This window comes from Thermobia domestica, chromosome 3 (assembly GCF_964235325.1).
Source record: "Thermobia domestica chromosome 3, izTheDome1.hap1.1, whole genome shotgun sequence".
In the NCBI taxonomy this organism is placed as follows: Eukaryota; Metazoa; Arthropoda; class Insecta; order Zygentoma; family Lepismatidae; genus Thermobia; species Thermobia domestica.
In genome coordinates this window covers 67,309,053-67,331,674 of record NC_137456.1, presented here as the reverse complement: position 1 = coordinate 67,331,674, position 22,622 = coordinate 67,309,053, and the positions used below count along the sequence as shown (strand labels likewise).

Here is a 22,622-nt window from a genome sequence, read left to right as displayed (position 1 = left end):
TACCATAATTGTATTTCCAACAACTTGAGACACATCTGTCACTAAATCGAAAGCTGCATTGAATACATTTCCTGGAGGCCTTAATACCACTTTGTCTCCTTCTAATTCAGGTACGTCCTCGGTTGAGGTCTCCTGCAATGAAAATATATATATATATAGCTATATATAATAACTACTTGGGGAAACAGCAGCTAAATCACTCAGAACAGAGCTGTTCTTCATAGTGTCTTTACTGTGGATGATAGAAACAGTGAAATTATTTTTTCAGGGTTTTGTGTATGTTATCATCGTTGCAATTTCGTATTTGTATTTAACCCTTAACCCTTTCCGGATCCTGGCTTTTTGGGCTATTTTTTAGACTTTCAGCCAAGCAGCTACTGTATCGTCACTATTTATCCTAGGATCATGGTTCATACCTCATTCTTTTCAGAATAGAGCTGGCTTTCAAATGGTACCACTTGCGTGCTCATACCATATACCAGAAGCTGGGAAAAAATGTCAAAGTGAAAATTTCGGAGGGAAAATTTTTTTCTTGAACTTTGACCCCCCCTGGACCCTCTCTGTGTGATCGTAGCCATCTAAAAAAAATCTGAGAAATAGTACTTGGTATACTGAATGTGTGTGCCAAATTTCAAGTTTCTATCTTGAATAGTAAGGGCGGGAGAATTTTTATCAAAAATTCCCACAGTGCCCCAAAGTACCATAAAACACTATGATCTCAGGGAAAAAAATTCCTGAGACATCCCTAATTACCCTAGGACTATAATCCGCCAATCATTCTGTTCAGAATAGAACTGTCTTTCAGGCGGTACCATTCATATGTCTCCATCATGTATCTAAGGCGGAAAATTCTGAAAAAAGGAATTTTTGGGGGCACGTGGTCCTATCATGTTTTTTTGGCGGGAAAATGACGAAATACGGGATTTTTGGGGTAAAAATCCCTATTTTTACCCCTTTGCCCCTCTGGTTCCCCCCTGTTTTAGCACTGACATCGGAACAAAAAATTCTGGTAAATAGTACTCGGTAGACTGAATGTTTGTGCAAAATTTCAATCTTCTACGTTCAAAAATAAACCCGCCAAAAAATATATATACCGACAATGCCCCATATTTCCCTATATAGAAGTATATTTTTCAAAAAATCCCTGAGACGGCCCTAATTATAATAATATCCCTAGAATAATAATTCGACCGTCATTCTCTTCAGAATGGAACGGCCTTTCAGACGGTATGACTCACGTGGTCCTATCATGTATGTGAGGCGGGAAAATGACGAGATACGGGATTTTTGGGGTAAAAAAATCCCTATTTTTACCCCTTTTCCCCTCTGGTCCCCCCCCCTGTTTTAGCACTGACATCGGAACAAAAAATCTGGTAAATACTACTTGGTGGACTGAATGTTTGTGCAAAATTTCAATCTTCTACGTAGAAAAATAAGCCCGCCAAAAAATATTGAACATAGGCTTAGAAAATGAGAAAATAAATTTTTGAATTATGACGTCATCATCTCCTATGTCTGGACGCAGGACGGTCTGAAACCATACGTAATGTTTTCTACAAGGCCTCTGGACTTGGAAAACAAAAACAAAAAAAAAACGGACGAAAAAGCTCAAATAGAAGAGAAATAACGCAATGTACCATGAAAAGTGCATATGGTACAAATTGTACCATAGGATCCCCAAAGGGTTAAACAGGTGCGTTGAAGTATAACGTTCCCTTACCGTAAATCTTTACAATTTGGCAACACTGTTCGTTTAGGATTTCAACTGCCATTCGATATATTTCTGCATTGTTCTTCGACAAGTGATCGAATGTGTTTCATACACATTGAAGACGAAAATATCTTTTGTTTATTTCAAGTGCATGCAAATCAGGAACATAATTATATTACATAAAAATGTCATTGATTTGAAAGTTACAAGAAATTCAATGTAATGGCAACCCTAGGCTTATAAATATCATAATTTGTTAGTTAGGTTTCTGGACTTTCGGCATTTATGGCCGTGTTAGCGCGTCACGTATCAGGGATGACATCTCCCGGCGATCAAAATATCCAAGGAAAGGGAAGGAAGAAAGGATTGAGGAAGGAAAGAAGCGGCCTGGGACATATACAGATATTAGGTACAGTACCATCCCGGCATATGCCTGGTGTGAATGAAGGAAACCTCATTCAGGATTACTAAACTGAAAAAGCTTTTACACTTTTTTGATCGAGTGTCCACGCCGGGAATCGAATCCAGGAGATATAAATATCACAAAAATACTCCTTAAGTAGTATGGTATGTATTATAACACTAATGTGCATCAAAATAGTCGTAAAATACTACTGTAGCAGAAAAAATCTCAAAATATATAAGGCTAGGAAAAGTCTATTTAGGAAAAGTCTAGGAAAAGTGTAACACTCGGGGAAATTCCATACACTTGGCAACCCTAAGATGTATTATTTGCAATAGTTTATGTGTATAATATTCTAGGACACAGTAGTAGCTCATAAATGATCGTCTGCATATAATTGCTATCCTACATGAAAATAAACATGTGAGGTATGATATTCCTTATGCGTCACTAATGTTACATGGCGACAACGCATCTCCTTGGTTTAGGCCATTCTCGACGTGAAAGCTAGTGGACAAGAATTTAAGTACCCGGACTTTACTTTCGGATAAATTTAAACATCTTAATTAATCTAATTAGCTTTTTCGTTATTTCAAATTCTGTAAGAACGTTGTACAAGCTTTCTCTCCTAACCGAGTCATACGCCTTTCTAAAATCAATAAATATTTGTTGTACCGGGGTATTGTATTCCCACTTCTTTTCGAGTATTTGGCGGATGGTAAATATTTGGTCGATTGTTGATCGATTTCGTCTAAATCCGCACTGATAATCTCCAATAATTTCATCTGCGTATGGAATCAATCTTGCTAATAGAATGTTTGAAAGGATTTTATAGGATGTTGACAGAAGAGAGATACCTCGATAATTATTACAGTTAGTTTTGTCACCTTTCTTGTGAATTGGAACAATGATTTGATTATTACCATTCTTGTGGCAATTCCTCCTTGCTCCAGATAAGGAGAATGAGTTTGTGTATGTTGTTCCACAAGTTTTCGCCTCCAGCTAAAATTAACTCAGCCGGAAACCGAAGAGTTGTGTTTCTTTAATTTTTTTATTGCAATTTCTACTTCTATTCGGTTGAGTTCTGGAATATACAGTTCTGTAGTGTGTATTTCCCTTTCTCCACGCACTTCAGTTTTTGGCTCCATGTTAAGCAAATCGTCAAAGAAATCTTTCCATCTATTTAAGATGCTATCTGTATCAGTGAGAACTGTTCCGTCAGCTTTCTTTAAAATATAAGCACGAGTTTGATAGCCTTTCTTAAATTCGTTAATCCCATATATATATATATATATATATATATATATATATATATATATATATATATATATATATATATATATATATATATATATATATATATGTGTGTGTGTGTGTGTGTGTGTGTGTGTGTGTGTGTGTGTTTGCCGAATGTTTTTATTTTTACTATTATCTTAAAATTCCTTAAGAGTCTTCATCAGAGCGAAATTAAAATACCGCTAATTTTACATTAATTATGTGATATCTTCAAGTAGATAAAAGATAATCGAAATGTGGAACAAGAGCGCCATAGAAAATATTTTACATGAGAAACCGTTATCACGACTCACTTATCTGCTTTCGATTTCGAGCCATTTTGAAAATCGGCATTTACTTTCGCGTTTCTAAACAGCTGAAAACATAAAGCCACTAGGTGACTTGTGATAACGGTACCTCATGCAAAATAATATTGTCTAGGGCGCTCTTGTTCCATATTTCGATTATTTTTATCTGTTTGAAGATATCACATAATTAATGTAAAATTAGCGGCATTTTAATTTCGCCGGGATGAAGACTCTTAATTTTAGCTTTCAAAAAATCGCGTTTCTTTGTTCTAAAAGTTTTAGAATTTTCCCGCCTGATGTCTACGAAATTTTGCGTAGTTATTCTTCCTCTTTTTATTGGTATCTAAAATTCTTCTTTCTTTCCCCACCATTTTTAAGAGTCTCTGATTCGTTTTTCGCTCGACTCAGCTAATTCTCTCCATTCTTCTCCACGCCAACATTTCAAAAGCATCCAGTCGCGTTTCGTCAGTTTTGCGTAATGTCTTTGTTTCTGACCCAAACAGTACAAAACTCCACACAAAGCATTTTATGAGTTTTTCTCAACTCGTTATTCAAGGTCCCATAAAATAGCATTTTCTTCCTCCTAAATTTCATTATCCATTCGTGAGAGGAGGATAGAGCTTAGCTAATGTTACAGTTTGCAACAATAAAAGGGTATTTTTTTCACCGGTGTGACTCCTTCATGTATTTCTGATCATTTACTGGCCAATGTAGAAAGAACGTCAGACCCAGGCCCGTAGCCAGCCCAAAAATGTCGGAAGGGGGATGGATTGAAGTTAAAGGAGGCCGATCCAACTATTTTAAAGTTTATCACCATATTATAGTTAATTTGCAAGCCTACCGTAAAAATTTTAGGGGGATGGTAAAAATTTAGGGGCCGACGCCCTAGCCCCTGTGGATACGGGCCTGGTTAGACATGATGCTATTCGACAATTCCAAAGCTTAATAACTTCTGAAAATACTACTATTTTATTTCTCTGCGTCTAACATTAATACCAAATCGACTTGTAAGTTTTATTTATTTATTTTTTGTTTCGTCTTGTCGGGTTATGCACATCGATTAGCTTTGCCACTTATTTGCCTCCCGTTGTTGTTTTCTCTTGTGAAGGCGTTAGTTTTCATGAATAGGTACACTTTTGTCCAAAATTATTGTCGCATGTCTATAAATGTGTTGTTGTAGAAATATAACTTGATAACGAATTCGCCCGGTATTTCTTATAATGTTAGTAGGTGTATAATCGGCAAAGACATGTATGTGGCAAATTTCTGTCAAAAGAGCAGTAAATAAGAACAATAAAACGAAAACAAAACTTTCTTGTCCATTTAGCAACATTTTGGTTTACTCATTCTAATTTTCTTATTTATAATTCTTTTCGTATGAAATTTACCACAAACATACATTTCCCGATTATACACATAGTATCAGTATTAAAAGTACCCTGCAAAATCATTATCAAATTATATTCTTACAAGAAGACAGTTATAGGTATGCGGCAATAATTTTGGACATGAGTGTACATAACAAATTGTTAGATCCGTGTTCATCTTCACAATAATCTTTTTTATTTTTATTTTTTATTTTTGAAAGGTAAACCATTCTTTTCCTAGACCTAGGATAACATATTATAAGTTAGAACTTCCTTACTCAGTGTTGTTTTAAGTATACGGTTTCTGATTCTTTTCTAATGTGATTATAGCTTTTTCCTATCAGAAGAAAATGAAGTCTGCTTTCTTTACCTTTGATAATCTTTTGAACGTGAAAGAATATATTTTTCCTTTGCGTGACTTCAGAATGTTTATATACCTATATCCTTCACCGCTATGCGTTCTAGACAAGAGAAATTATTAAAGAAAAAAAACTTAAATTTCTCTTGATTCATCAAGATGTTAGCATAGAATGTTAACTACAGTGGTTTGAAGGATAATGACTTATTCGTGCTTTTTGATATTTCTTGGTAATTATCTAGTACAATCTTGCTTCAAAACATATTTTCTCATTTTATCTTTCGAGAAACATTTATATGCATAACCTTAACTGAGATTTCAGAGTTCAAAGATGTATGTTACTTATTCATCATCATTATGGTATTCTGCTATTTTTGGCAGGTCACTTGCTGCAACTGAGAAGCTTCCATGCTCCACAGTTTTCCCCTAACCTCTTCGACCTCATACATGATTTTTTGATTTTGATTAACTGTAGTCTCCTTCGCCCTCTCCCTATCTTTCCTGCCACCATACCTTCTAGCAGTAGCACGTCCCTCATGATTCAGTTCCTCCTTAACCAATGTCCCAAGCAGTTTCTCTTCCTCTTCTGAACAATATTTAAAATTGTTATTTTCTGTCCCACTATTTCTAATACCCTCTCACTCGTTTTGTGCTCGAGGAAGCTTAATTCTCTCCATTCTTCTCTACATTCACATTTCGAGAGATTCCAGTCGTTTTTCATCATTTGAGCGTAATGTCCATGTTTCTGACACGAAAATCTTTACAGTAGCGTATACTGGTTTGGGATACCTTTAAGGCACCTGTACATTATTATTATTATTATTATTATTATTATTATTATTATTATTATTATTATTATTATTATTATTATTATTATTATTATTTAGTTTCCGCGTTATTATACAGTCTTCAAAATAAGAAAAAAACTTACAACACACTTTCTCTTCACTAGCAAGACATATCTTATTAGTTTTACGGAGAAACTATCGTACATTTTTACCTTCATTTGTTCCGTGAACTATCTCCACGTTTTGCTTTGGATAGGTGGTAACCCTACTCACGAGAATGTATCGAAGCTATCTGAGTAATAAACAACGCTGAAATAGGAGATCAGCCAATGAAAGACCAGTCTGTAATAGCCTTGGTAGTAACGAAACGCGAATAATGAAACAATATTTAAAACAGCTATGCCAACTATCGCAAAATAGTATAAGACACAAAAATTTTCATTGCGTTGACGCAACTGCTATGGAAAGAGGCTCAAGATGTCCGAGACAATTCCCAGAGACCCCCAAAATGCATTGTCATTACTCGTATAATTTCCCTTTACTCTTCGTTCACGCCCAAGAAACCGATTTCTCTCGAGGTAACTGGTGTTACCTGGCAGCCTGTTCGTACGCTGTGGGCAGAGGTGGAGCAAAGGGGAATGCGCCGATAGATTCTTGCTGTAATAGCTAGAGAGCGGTTACTGCTGCGTTGTCATATCGAAGACCTCTTAAGTTAGCGAGACAGAGTGCGTGCAAAAATTTAGTGGATCTTTTTAAATTCATACAGTTCTTAGAATTTTGTATCATTTAGAGAAGTTACTAAAGTATAAAATTATCAATATAATTTAGTTTGTATTATAATAACTTTATTTTTTTAATGTTTTAGGGTTATAGCCGGTAGGCCCGGTAGCCCACAAAATATGCCATTACTATAATGCAATTAAATAACAATATTTAAAAGCGAAGCATAAGATGAGGGTACGGAGGTGAGTGTTTAGTGGTACAGCGGTCACCACTCGTTTTAGGTTTTCCTGTTTTCATACAAGGGTATGTGAGTTTTTGGTGGGAAACATCGTCTCCTTGGGTTTTCTCAAGAATTTCCCGATTTCTCCCACTGTCTCATTCCACTAATTCACTGTCTCATTCACTTTTTCATTAATCATCCTTTTCCTTTAGCCTAAAGGACATAATCAAGGGACGAAAAAAAAGACAGTAAGAGAGGAGTCATGGCCAAGAGGAAGCAGATAAGCATAGGTCTGCAAACAAAACTAAAAATCCTAAAGGAAGTTGACCGTGGTGTACTGAAGAAAAGTATAATTGTCGAAAAGTATGAAATTACCAAATCTACCTTATCCGCAATATTTAAAAATCGTGAAAAATTCTTAAAGTTGCTATGTCAAGTTCCGGAAACAAATCTAAGCGACTTCACAGACTTCACAGTCGAAAAATAAACAAGATGTCGAAACTTTACTTTTAGATTGATTCAATCAAAATGCGCGCTTCCAATTTACCTTTGCAATCAAGTGAGTGAAAAGTTTATACGACAGCTTTCTGTCAACATAATGGATACTTAATATTTCGGGGATTGGGAGTTTAATACGGTAGACCGTAAGGTTCTGATACCGTTACGTTCTGATAATCGGATGCTGCTACAAAAGTCATTGCCAGCAGCGGTCCTACCTGTACGAGGCTATAGCAGTGTGTCAGACCGTTGAATAAAGCCGTTATATATTTTAAACTACACAAAGAGTTGTAAACCACTAAGATACCCCCTGTTATTTGATTCAACAGAAGCTAATACCCACCTTAAATCTGTAATATATGTTCCGTAACACAATATCTGTGATAAAGAAATTTATTAAGGGTCAAACATAATTCATAAACTTTGTTTTATTATTTAAGTGCTATCTTTTCTTCGAACACGTGAAACATTGACACATACAACTTTAGAATATCGATTAAGTTAAAAGAGAGAGTTGTCACTATACAGTTGAAGGACGACACCTGTTGAATGCTTATGCGTTGATTAAGATGCAGCTGTGGTTGTTTAGTGAAAAGATGTTACTTGAGAAATAATAATGGTGTCATCAAATTCATGATGTTATGTAGGAGTGACTATTTTCTTCTTTTCCTTTAACTACTGTGTATTTCTTCCATAGTTTGAAATATAGAAGGAACATACGATTGTCAGGCAGTAATGGTTCAGCTTTTAATACTTGTGATTAAAGATCTGGTAAAGTTTGGTATGTGGTTGTTGAATAAAAGAGTACCTTTAGACTACTGTAAGTATGTTTCCTGTATGCAGTGACTAGTGACAAGGAATGACCCGGGGTAAATTCTCTCCCTCCCCCATCAAGCTACGAAATTCCGCGTGGGGCAAGCCTCCGATAGTGTTTAACGTGGTTTACCAATATTTTCGCATTATTAGTTTCACTCTGCAAGTATGGATATCACTCCACGAAAAAAAAAATCTTGTGAAGTCATCACTAACAATAATGGCACGAAAAGGAAACAAACATATCTGCTGGCCTGAAAACATGTTGTATTTTAATATAGGTCAATTTTCAGGTAATCATTTTCGGTACACGAGAAAATAGTTGAATCCACCCAAAATTATCTGTCCAACATTTGACTCTTCACAATGAATTATTGCCAGTATTTCTTCTAGACATGTTTTTGTGGGCCCGAAGCACGGAGAGTACCCTCCCGCCCCGCGGAGGAGACCAAAATAATATAACAGTGAATAGAATAGTACTGTGTGCAAATAATATGTGACCCTCCGAATACTAACGGTGCCCCCTTGGAACATTTTTTCTGGAAGAAACACTGACTACTGCTGGCATCATAATTGTGGTATGGCTGTTTTCACATTTCTATGAAGCCACAACAACATCTAAAAAAATGTTTTCGTAGTGCTATCCTCAAACCGTATTTTTGGATCATTGGATCGAAAGATCCAATATATTATATTTCAATCAAAAATTTTATTGTAGGTATATATCTGGAGAACTACATATAGTGTAGCCAAACCCAACCATCATTTAACTCAGTATGATGTGCTCATTCCTTAAAAAACTAGGAAAACTCGATTTAGGGTCCATTGAAAAATGTTGTGGACTCTGATCCAAAAGCTAATTATTAGTTAAGATCGCAATCTTTTGAAGCATTTTATGATCATTCCTAAAATTCTTATTTATCATATTAGTTTGATTCAAATGGATATTTTAAGGAGAGAGGGTTCAACCTATTTGCCAAAAATAGGATATGTCGCAAGTTCTTCAAGTTAGAGAGATGAAACTCGACATATCAACTCCTCATTAAAAATAGTAAGTACGGGTTCCAAAATATGCTTGTAACTTCGGATGTGCCCAATGAGTATATGGATAGAAATGACTTCTAAATGTGTAAATAGTAATTAGGGTAAAGTGCGTAACTTTGCTTAAAAGTCGTTTCTGTACTCGTATACTTATTGGACACATCAGAAAGTCCAAGTACAATTTGAACACTTTTAGGGCAGTTCCTATTCATACACTTTTAAAATACATTTTAGACATTTTTTGTTCACTAACAGAATACTTCAGAACATTTTTGGATATCTTCAATAATGAACAAAACTCGTTTCTAAATTATGTTCAAAAACTGGTTAATATTTGAAAGGGGATGAATTCACCCCAAGTCTTTATTTTTCTTTAAGGTTCGAAATGCTTTTGTAATTTTCTGAACGTCTCTTTCGTTTTGTGCTTTAAAAATTACTCATTGGCTGAGGTTAAAATATAGAATGATATTACGAAGTAAGCTGTGAAACTATAGTTATCTCTCTACTTCTGTGCACAGTACTATTAGTTAGTAAACATTGAAAAGGCTTTCCGTGAAAAAGATTTTTTTTTTTTTCTTTAGTTTAGGTTCCACGATTACACACCGAGGTGAGGGGAGACGGTGATAATAAAATGGATGTTAATGTGGAATGGAGAAAGTGGAAAGAAACAAGAAAACCCAGTGTGGAGGTGGAATCATTTGAGGGAAGTGGAATTGAATCACGGATGCCACGCACCGAAGGTTAAAAAAAAATACTGATAATTGTTTCAACAACTAAACGTTTAAAATGCAGAACGTATATAGCATGGGCCACAAGTCGAGGATGAACTATCAGGAGATGATTCCTGAAGTTTCTTACCACGTGCGGAGGGACAATGCAGCCCCTACTTTGATGCTGGTGTTAGCAACCACGGTCACCCTGTTTTACATTAAGGAAACCCCATTATAGATGCACCGAAAAAGCATTGACGTGTGAGAAATGACAACACTGCTGCGAGCTGTCAAGAGACCTTCTCTTCCTGGCTTCTGTATAGCTGTTGCTCAGTTCTCAATTAACTAGAGTAGCAGAGCTGATTGACGTAAACAGTGGAAAATAAGATGTAGGCTACAGCGTGGATCATAAATCACTTTCCATTTGTAATTCTTCAGTTCTCAGTTGCCTAGACTAGCAGCTTATTGACGTAGAGAATACCTTATAGTGTGGTTAATAACAATACGTGGTTCGTGATAATGTAAGAAATTATTTTATAAAAGAATTTAACCATGTTAAAATTATAATTAAGTAAATTTACAATGAATATCTTGTGACTTATGACCTATCCTTCTACATACAGAGAAGGAGAGATAGAAAGGTGGTTCTAATGAGATGTAAGTTGGCCTTAAATGCTAACTCCAAAATTTCCACCGAATAAAATAATACGTATTATATTACAGTTGATCGCAGTACACGATGGTCAAAATCAAACATGGACGTGTCAAATCTAGGGTTGTGAAACTGTACCAAGTTAGACGGAACCCAGTGCCGTAACTTAGACTTTTTCCGGGTGGGCAAGCATTAATACGCGTATTTCGGCCCCCTAGAATAAGTTGTTTTTCTTAATTCTTGGGACCCCTCTTTCCATCTTTCTCTACTCTTTATGGGCCCGCAGAGTCTGTGGGCCGTCACGCACAGCAATGTCTGCGGGGCTGTTAGTTACGCCCCGGGCCCATTTCAAGCGTGACAAATTAATTAAGGGGGCAATATTGACAAATCTCAAAGCCAAACGAATAAATATTATTTCTAGGGCCCCTAATAGTAGACTTTTTTTTTTAACCGAAATGAGTGAACGACTCATTTTTGTTTTATTTACCTTTTGTGTGCTGTTTTGTTTATGTAATGTAGTGAACATGTTTGATGTTCCATTTATAATTTCATGTTCGTATCGTATATGGAGTAAGAAAACTGTCTTAAAATGGGCCCCCCTCGAACAGCGCGGAGCTTCCCTGGGGTCAGTTGCCCCCTGCCCCCCAACAAGTTACGGCCTTGGCGGAGCATTCTGAATTTTAAGAACATTTTGAGCATCCGGACTTCTATGGCGGGACGCCAAATTATCCAAAACATTTTCAAAGTATCTATTAAAAATTCTTAGTAATATTTGGCACATTCATAGCACAAGGGAATCAAGTTAACTTTTGGGTCACTTTGGACGTATTCCATCTTCTAAGATCTCTATTTGAAACTCTTTCCACAGCTTAAAAGATTCATGTCCAGTTATTGTAAATAAATCTCATATGTTTTTAAATAGTCGTTTTCCACGTACTTAAGCGTACAGTACGAACTTTATCTGACAACGTTGATAAATTGGACTTGATCCCCTTATGTTCTGAACAGGCCCGTATCCAGGGGGGTCTAGGGAGCCACCCCCCTAAATTTTCGCTGGCCCCTTTAAAATTTTCACGGTAGGTTTGCAAATGAACTATAATACGATGATAAACTACAGTATGGTTGGATCAGGCCCCCCCTAACTTCAGCCGGGCCCCCTACATTTTTGAGCTGGCTACCGGCAGGCACGTAGCCAAGGGGGGGGTCCGGGGGGTCCGGACCCCCCCTTCGAGACCAGAAATGAAAAAATTAAGGAAGGATAAAACAAAATGAAATGACAAAAAGAAGGATCAGCGTTAAAAATTAAAAAGAAAACTACAGGAAGCTTTTGCTTACTGTTTGTTATGAGGAGATTTGTAGTACTTGCAATATGGTGGCGAGGTAAGCGAGGTTTTCTTGAAGAGTCAGGGAATTTGAAATTCCAAGAAAAGCTATATAATTCTCAGAATTCCTGCTACTAGTCAGGGAGATTCCAAGCTTTCGAAAGCATAAGTGCCGTTGTGTAGCAGCGTGGACATTTTTAATCATAACTTTTCGTCATTGCATCCTTGCAGTATCAAACATGTTATTTCAAGGACAATTTTCTGTTGCTCCTTCAACCTGCCATTTGAAACCGACAATAGTTGACGGAATAATAATAATAAAAAAAATGTTGAAAGAAAGTTCTGTTAGCATTTGATTCAACAGAGAAAGGAACGCATATATTGTAAAACTAGTTGAGTGCTTCGCACAGGGGCTGTATTTGGAAGTCAACGCCTGTGGGAGTATCACCATTGATCTCAGCGACCGCGAAAACTATGGATTTGACACTACTATCGGTCATTTTGGATTACTTTTATACGTCTTGGCATCTTACCACCCCTCCGGTAACCCCCGGCCCGGAGCCGAATAGCGTGAATTTGGAAGTTAATGCGACTGGAGTTTCACCATTGAATTCAGCGACCGCGAAAATATGAATTCGACTCTAATAGCTCAAGTGGTAGAGCGTTGGCTTTGCATTCGGGAGGTCGTGGCTTCGAATCCCGCTGCCTACCATTCTGACTGAGATTTTCCAGGGTTTCCCTCAGTCCTACTAGGCAAATGCCGGAATGGCACCTACTAAACAGACCCTGGCCGATACCTTCCCAAATCCTTTCCATTGTTAATGTTGTTGGATATTCAATGTAAAATGGTCTCTGAGCTGTATCTGGTGATTGTTAAATAAATAAATAAATATCGGTCATTTTCTACTACTTTTACATGTCCCGGTAAACGCCCCCCTGAGACCCTCCTGGTTCGAATTTCGACAAAAACGTTTAACTCTGGTTTGGAGCCTGGACCAAGGTATTCGTGACTAAAATTTGGTAACTCTCGGTTAATTTGTCTGGTTCCCAAGCCGGTTCCGGTAAACGCCCCCCTGAGACCACACTATTTCGAAATTAAAAAAAAAACTCTTCGTCTTGATCTGGGGCCTGGCCAAGGCACCCCTGACAAAAATTTGGTAACTCTCGGTCCAATCGTCTGGTCCCCAGGCCGTACACAGACAGGCAGACAGACAAACACACAAACAAACTCTTTATTTTATTTATATTAGAAGATAGTTTACAGGACAGTATTCAGTATGTACTTTTTATAATAATTGAGGTCATAACGAAAGGAAAATTGTTATATTTTAATAAACAGGAGAAGGACGTAAATATTGCAAAATCTTTTTCAATACTTTTTTAAATTATTATTTTGCTCGAAACTTCTTCATAGTTTGTTATTGAAATACTCGCCAATATATCCTCTTTTATTGTCCTGATATATGTTGATAGTAAAGTAGTTTAGTTTGATCGAGCTCCTGGGCCTTCAGAATTTCATGTCACTCCCCCCCCCCCGTTAAGAAGTCCTGGCTAAACGAACCAATATATGTTCCAGTAAAATATTTTAGAGTGATCGAGCCCCTTTTGTGATGACCACAGTATTTCATGTCACGGACCCCCCCCCCTTTACGAAATCCTGGCTACGTGCCTGCTACCGGCCTGGTTCTGAATGCCTCATTTGTAGTTCTTGACCTACGATGTGTATAGTTGACTATCAATATATCGATATGGTAATATTACTAAAACTCTTCGTGCTGGTTGCAGTCAAATTTCCAACAATGATATTATTCATTGACTAGTTCAGTATTCCATAACTATTGTTCAATTCGTAAACGAAGTCATGCTACGAGTTTTCGATTCATTTAATTTTTTTGTTTATACTTCCAATGCATTTTTCATATATATATTTGTTATTCATAATAAATTATTCCATGTACAGATTCTTTATATGAGGAACATGCAGTTAGCACATGTTCGATAAATGTATTCCTCTTTAGGCTTACCAAAAGGTGGCAAATCTAGATATATATCCTCTTCCCCCCTTCCAATTCATTGCTTTTACAAAATTCTGGGTTCATGCCTGTGTACGACGCTAAATTACACATCTATTGCTTTAAAACGACAAATATTATTTTTAAAACTGTTCTTTATCAAAATGGCATAGGCTAGTAGTTAACTTTTCTTGCTTCAAAATGAGGAGATCCTCAGTTCGAAGCATCTGGTGGGCTATTCAAGACTGCAGAAATACCAGCTTTTCCCTCAGTTCCACTAAAGCACTGGTTCTAATTACTCCAATTGAGAGTTGCGGACCTCCTTTTTATTGTTAAGGCAAGATAGTCTACTGACCAAGTGACCACACACCTTTAAATTTTTGTACAAGTAGTATTTGAAATATAGGTAGAAATATTAGCAACTAGTAAATTATAAACGTTTGTTTATATAGTAGGCATACAAAATACAGCATATATATAAAGGTGCAATAACATTATTTATATCTGTTATAAATTGTGAGATGTAAATAGTGCTATGGATCATATAAATTTGTTCCACGGACTCTTGCGAGTCGACGAACCACAAATTGAGTAAGATTAAATTAGAGAAATGACGAAATCTTTAAGTTTAGCCGTTAGGCTAAGGGAGACGATGACTAATGCAAGTGAATGATAATCGAAGAATTGATGTAAAGACAAAGTGAGAGGAAACGGGAGTGGTTCGAGAAAATTCACTGACACGATGTTATAGAGAAATATCGAAATGAAACATTCAAACATGGATTCTGGTTGACTTCCCTCCAGTTCTTTTACTACAATTTGTTAACGGTTGCTGATCCTAATTGGCTCTAGTATAAACTGGCCACATACGATATCTGGGATTCTGTGTTATACTACAGAGGACTTCCAACAAATCCTTCCCCCCCCCTTTTTTTTTTTTTTTTTTTGCTAAATTTACTTATCAAATCTCGCAAAATTAGGAGAACTTCCCTCAAATTACTAACACTGTAGGTATTATATACAGAAACCTAGAACAGAAGTTAAAAGAGCAAGAATTATGTGCATTAACTCTAAGACCGATATATTCAAATACAAATGTCTACGTAGAAACTATCTGTTTCCATTTTTAGATCTTCTTGATACACACATCAATTCGAGATATAAAAGAAACAAATACTTCGCTCTATTTCACTGTGTATCAAGTAAATGCCCTATATATTGAATAACATCAACATGAATTAATCTTCTTCAAATTCATTATTAAAATTTAGGAAATATTCAATGTTGACTTCAAAACATATGTATCATAGTATTTGCACTATGAGTACCCTCTATAAATATGCAACTCTATAATTCTTATAGTTCTAAACAATGTTTAGCGTTTCGGAACTTCTTTGTAACTCCTTAACAATAAATGAATATCGACCATTTATGTCAGTTTCACAAGTACTTTTTAGAAATATAGGAAGCACTGTTTTCAAAATGTCTGAAAATTCTCAATTTCATTAACTTTCTTCTAACGTCCTTTAAATGTATTAACATTTCTTTTGAGCGAATGTGAAACTAAGGTTTTTTGAGGAAATCAACAAAGAAGTTTCCTGAAGTAACTTTTATCCACCAATCTACAGCATTAAAAAGAAAGTCCATTAAGATCTCAAACTGAGCGCCATGCACAAATTAGTCTAGTTCTGGAAATAAACTGTTCTGAGCTAGGTCAGACGAATAAGGTGAATAGGAGTAATTTCTAGCGCAGGACTTTTAAAATGTCTTCTTTCCGTAAAAATGTTGTCTTGCATTATCGTGTTGCAGCAATGGTTGAATATTTCGTTCAGCAAGTGTGTTGTTATGGTGAATGGAAGAACATGCTTGAATAATAGTTGTGTGTTAATTGGATTGCTTTTGATTATCCCAAAATTATCCCTCAGCAAATCCAGGAATCCTGTAACTATTTCCTTGTCAATAGTACTCTTTCTATCACTCTGTAGCGCTCTTTCGGTTGTTGTTGTTTCTTGACTAATATTATGGGACTTATGTTTCGTTAATTGTTCCTTGTTCGTTTGTCAAACCGAACCGCTAATTGTGATTAGTCAAACCGTTAATTCTAAACATGGAGAACAAATGTCGCGCGTATTAAAAAAAGAATGCGGATACGGTGTTGCATAGACAATAATGAAAAAAATCTTTCGAGTAGGTAGGTAGAGGTGGATAGTACTAATTGTGATTAGATTGATTTGGTACAAATTACGATTCATTTCAGGAACATTTTACCGTTCATTAAGATCCAATTTGTTTAACTATAAATATAGTCAAAAGTAGGCCTATATCATTCAGTAGAAGACGTGGAGTTAGACAAAATGAGATACTTGAAGGTACATTCTTATACGCATCTGAGAAAATCGAGGAAAACTCATATTTATGCCGCTAGAAAGAGTATCGTTCATGTCAATATTAATTGATACGGGGGGTTATCGGAAACTAAGGTTACAAAGCCTGCAGGAAAACGTGTATATATTATTTCATACTACCAATACAGGCAACAGATAGTGTATACTTTAAGCTATTTTTGGACATAGTCTCCATATTGTTTGAGGAAATTGTCGCATCGTGAGATGAGTTTGAAGATTCCCTCCTGATAAAAAATCCTGTCCTTGCGTGTTCAGCCACGTTGTCACGAAGTGTTCCCGAAGAACCCATCGGAAACGAACTTTCTGGTACTGCCGAATATCGTGAAACAATGTGATGAACGCTTCCGAACGACGTTCCCACTTCTGCCATCAGACGCCGTTAACATAACTTTTCTGCTGCCCTGAATCAGCTCCTTCACGCGAGCTGTTTTGCCGTGTTAATGCCGTGCTGGGTCGGCCACTGCGCGCCTCTTCGGTGACATTTTCTCTACCAGCTGCAAACTTTCGACACCATTCTGCGACATGCTGACGAGAACATTACAGTCTCTCCGTAAACTTATACCAGATACCGGTGGATTTCATCGGCTACATGTTTCGCCAACAGAAGTCGAATAAGTGAACGGACTTCTTCTCGAGACCAGTTTTCCAAACGAGTCGCCCGCCAATTGTGTTTACTTACAACTAGTGCCATAGCTGACAGGTGGCTGAAACTCTGTACAGTTGTCAACTCCATGTATTACAATTACTGCACTCAGCTCATTCCTCTACAACTGAATTCCTCTATAAACTCCGGAAATATGGCATTGTAACCTTAGTTTCTGATCAGTCCTTACAGTTTTCTTTTTGATGGAACACATTATTTATTTATTTAATTAATTAATTATTAATGTACTGCAGTAGCGTAGCCAGGATTTTTGTTTGGGAGGGGCCTTAATGTTGTGATATATATAACACTACTTAAATTTTCGACATCGTTTTTCTCCAAATCCATATTTCGGACTTACGACCTTATTGCATCATACTATATCTTTTCAATTGTCTTTTTCGCGCTTTAACCACTTTTGTAAAACATTTTCCGACATTTTGAAATTGCAATTGTGTATTATTTCGACACCCTAAACACGTCTAACTCAAACAAATCTTCTGAACTGACAGATGAAAATACAGACATTTTTAAAGAAAAAAAATAACATTGGAGAATATTGCATGTCTAGAAACCTTTCAGTGACATATTTTGTTTTGGAATAGAGTACATGAAAGGCAATTTTATATGTTTCAAGGGGAAAAAAATACAAATATCAAAGTACCAAAGTATACTGTCGAAACCCTTTGGGGGGGGGGGGCTCGGGCCCCCTGTGCCCCTCCCTTCCCTACGCCACTGATGTACTGTATATGTAAAAGAACAGTTAACTAACTGTACCTTTTATAGTTTTTTTCAATGTTGGCTCAATATATTCCTAACAGTGACACGCATTCTTCTAAGGGTGAAGAGCATTCAACTTGTAAGTTCATACTTTAACTAAAATCTATAGATCTGAAAATTCATTCTAATTAGAGAGTAAAAGTAAAGAAGTAATATAAGGCTTACTTTACGATTAGTACTTTCGGTGCATAGTAGTTGTGTTTCATTGTGACCAGAGACGACGGAAAATGTCGTTAGAGGACACAATAAAGAGCAATAGACGATTATACGAGAACGTGGAGAGAGAATATAATTTTCATGTGCCCAAGAGCTACTCTATTCATAAGAATATTCATTATTATTATTATTATTATTATTATTATTATTATTATTATTATTATTATTATTATTATTATTATTATTATTATTATTATTATTATTACTTGTGCTTCATTGTACCCATATTTTAAAGCTATTTCCCACGCACATAATCAGTATGATTAGAAATTAGGTGACCGAATTCCGAGAAATGATTTCTTATATTAAATTGGAGTGAAAGCTCCTGTAAGCATAAATCGAGAAACGTCTCCTTTCGGAATTATAAACTGCTGAAAATACGAAACGTCACGTTTCAAATCACTCTGCTTGAAAGCTACGAAACCCTATCGCAAGCGGTTCAAGAAATTACACAGGAACTATTATGCGCTCCACATGACTAGCAGAATACCCGTTCTTCGCACGGGGAGAATACGTTTTATTTTGGATATAAAGAACTGAATTTGGATTTAAACGGCATCGCAAATGTCATTGTTCATCTCAGAGATTCAAAAAACTATGGATTCCACACTAATATCGGTCATTTTCGATCATTTTAAAATATCTGCCCCTCCCTCTCCCCTAAGTTGCACCGTCAAAGTAAAATAATAAAATCTATCCCAGTTCCAAACCTCATCTATGTTGAAAATTTGATCGATATAGGTCGGGTGATTCAAGAGTAATGGAATCAGAAACTTTGTCATTTTCATTTTTATATAGGTAGATTCATATTCCTCCGGTACTGGCGAAATGAATGCTTAATTAGTTACAATTCTTTCAAGTGTTTCCCCGTACCCCAACTTCTGTTAGACAATTCGTTTCGCCGTTACCGGGACATTCTGAAACGTGGATGTCTAGATTGAACATATTATCGATTCCTGTGTAATTTCTTGGAAGGCTTTTTACGATAGGCCCCGTGTTTTTCCAACCAGAGTGTTTTAAAACGTGATGTTATGCATTTTCGGCGGTTTATAATTTTGAAAGGAGACAATTTTCGACCCATATTTACTAGAAAATTTTCATTTACTTAATATGACGAACCAACTCCACAGTTTGGTCTTAGAATTTCTAAACATGCTGTATAGAATTTATATCCTATATATTCCTAGGCTTTCTGATATCTATCTCTATTTAAAAAAAAAAAAAAAAAACTTATCTAGGATTTCCAATTATGAACAAATCATCTGATATCATGACTGAATTCACCCCTGTTAATCACTTTTGCTCCTTGCTTCAAAATCTCAAATATGAAATTAAAATTCTTTAGGGAAAGCTAAATGGTAGGGGGGGGCAAGTATAAGCGACGTTTCAAATATAGTTTCAAATTTTGCTGGAACTAATGTAAAGATTCTATTGGGTTTTCGATATTCTGAAGTACAATTTCTTCAAGGGGGGGGGGCGAGTGCCCCACCTTGCCCCCTTTGATGGGCGCTCTTGCCCGTCATTATAATTGTTTTAATGTAGCCTTTTTTAATGTTCAAATCAGCAGCATTATTTCAAATTTTGTTCACAGGAACAATATTTTTCATCGACATATAAGTGTCACGTTTATATTGGCATAGGTACAGTAGTCTAAAATCGACTAACACATATGTACTTTACGAACTCAAAGAAAGCAATTACCTTCTGCCTAAGGATTCTGATTTCTCTGTAAATTTGGAGGGGGGGGGGCATTCAGATGCAGAAAGGATATATGAGGATTTTGAGACAAATTGCATTCAAATTATGCCAAATATTATAAATTTACAAATACAATGAGGGACTCCACATGAGCTTTGGGCCGGGCCCCCTCGGTCCCCCAGGATCGGCGCCCTTGCTTCTGCCCTCCTTAAAATAGGCTCCCTACTCCAATCATAACGGGGTTTTGTTTAATATCTGATTTTATGCTGGTTTTTTTTCAATTATAACAAAAACTGTTCGCGGTTTTCACAAGAAATATCCAACTACTATGCACAAAATTGATTAAGCAAGTGAAAAATAGTTTAGTATCGAATTTCCGGTTGCAGGATTTCATTTCATGCAACTTATAAACCTGGAATTTCTCTTTGGCATTTCTTTATTTGGTATTTATTATGAAGTATACAAAAGTTTAGAATTTACAAAAAAATAATATTATTATATAAATATTCACAAATATTATGAGCTTTAAATAGTTAATAAAATATTATATAAGCAAAATTATAATAAATGATAAATAAACAATATATATATATTATATATAACTATTTTACTAAGTACTTCATATAATAATCGACTATAAATACTATAATTATTTTAGATATTAAATACTGAATATATCGTATCTTCGACGATAATTATTTTTGTAATGCTACATACGAAAAGTAGATGTCACAGCTTTTTCCTTGACTACACATCTACTATTTCAGAGAATCACATTTTTCTGAGTTATAAATTCTTCAAAGTATTTTAACTTTTAGAAGCAGTGTTAAACTACATGGTATAATTACATTTTTTCTTAATAATCTGCAATATTGTACAATTTATGATTAAATGTCATTTTCCCATAAATATGTTAGAGAGATTAATAAATAATAACTCTATACAAAGTGTGTTAATTGGAAGTAAGGATATACCAACGTCGCCACACTTGGTAGACTACAATTGTACAAAATTCAGCCTTTTTTGTCATTCATCGACCCGTTGGTACCACGCTGGCATTTTCAGCCCCTTGTGTGAAAAAGTTAGTACAATTCTACCCAATTCAGCACCATTTAACAAATACTTGTCAAATTTTCAAAAGTATCCGTAAGACTTTGCTACATTATTCATACATTACATTACTCATACTGTGTTGGAATTTTTAAAAGTGCTGTTGAATGTTCATTCTGTGATGTTGCACCGCATAACGCTACGAACTTTGTGTGGAAAATTCATAATTCGAACTATACCGAAAACAAAAAATGACGCTAGATGGGCCCATCCGCGCCAGGCAAGAAGGAGACGAGAAAGGAGCAGTGTGGTGGAAATTTTAGCCTGAAATGTTAAAAAAAAAAAAAAGAAAAAGAAAAAGAACATGGACGTTAAGTCAAATGTTGAATATTCTGAAGAAGACCAGCGTGGCTCAAGTAACTCTATAATTTGTGCCGTTGCAAAGATTCTACACCAAAAGATTCAATTTAGCTGTTTTTAAAAAGCAACTTTTAAACAGAGTTTTGATCTGGACACTTGGAAGAAAGGGGGAGTGTTCTAGAACTTTAGGTCTTTTAGTTTCGTGTTATAGAGCCATGTATTACACTAGTATAAAATAATGAATTCAGCCCTTTTTGTTTCAATTTGGTACTATTTTTCAGCCCACTCCAGGGCTAGAACTGTGGCAACACTGGGATATACAAACCTTTTGATTACTTCTTTTCTCAATTGAATGTGTACAATTCATACAACGAATGAAATACAGCGTTCAGGGGACAATAAATTCAAGTCCAGTTATCAACGTTGGAAGGAAAAGTGGCAAATATTCGCACGATATCATAATCTTAAGTACATGAAACAATTATCACCTTTTTTCTACTTTATGAGGGATATTTACAATATAAGTGCATGAATCTTTTAAACTCTGATAGGAGCTTCGGATAGAAATCTTAAAGATGAAATATCACCATAACGGCCAAATAGTGCACTTGATTCCCTTTTACACTGAACACGACACTTAGGTACAGGTTATTACAGCCGTGTTTTACTCGAATTCTACGGAATCCACTGTACGTTTGCAATAGATATAGTTCTTAAAGCGTTTGCTTTTAAATACTTTTTTTTCCTTCAGGATTTTAAGGTTTATGAGAGTAAGTCATAATCCTCTTTACGAACCGACGAATCTTTCGTTAAAAAAAATACCTACTCTTTGTTAAATGTATCAACGTGTTTACTAAGATATACAATTGAAAATCAAAAAATATAGTTCCGTTTTCCATTGTGTGTGTGTGTGTAAATTCTTGCCTGGTTAGCATTACTGAGTTACAAACTGTCTATTAATAACATTTACTAATTAGATTTGATATTTCAATGGCATAAAGTTTTTTCTTTGCTTTTTCTTATGAAATGGGATGTTCTCTTTCAAATTCCGATTTATGCCACGTTGGCATCCTTGGGCAATTTTCAATATTACGTTATATATGACGTCACTGTTTCACAGCTCAAATTTACGCAGTAAACGCTGATGGATGAGTTAAAATCTCAGTAACACAACAACCATACACAGTAAAAAGACAATTTTTGGCAGGATACATGTAGTCAAACCTTTCCACAATTTGGAACATTTTGATGACCATTCCTGGTATGGGA

General features: G+C 35.8%; 1 protein-coding gene across 2 annotated transcripts in view; it reads right to left on the bottom strand.

Moving 5' to 3' along the window:
• Positions 1 to 22,622, bottom strand: part of LOC145680467 (uncharacterized) — a 173,171-nt gene that overhangs the window by 12,048 nt on the left and 138,501 nt on the right. For both annotated transcript variants that reach the window (XM_081751032.1, XM_081751033.1), the window contains exon 5: positions 4 to 132. In XM_081751032.1, the coding sequence (XP_081607158.1) occupies positions 4 to 132 (129 nt within the window). The remainder of the gene's footprint in view (positions 1 to 3; positions 133 to 22,622) is intronic.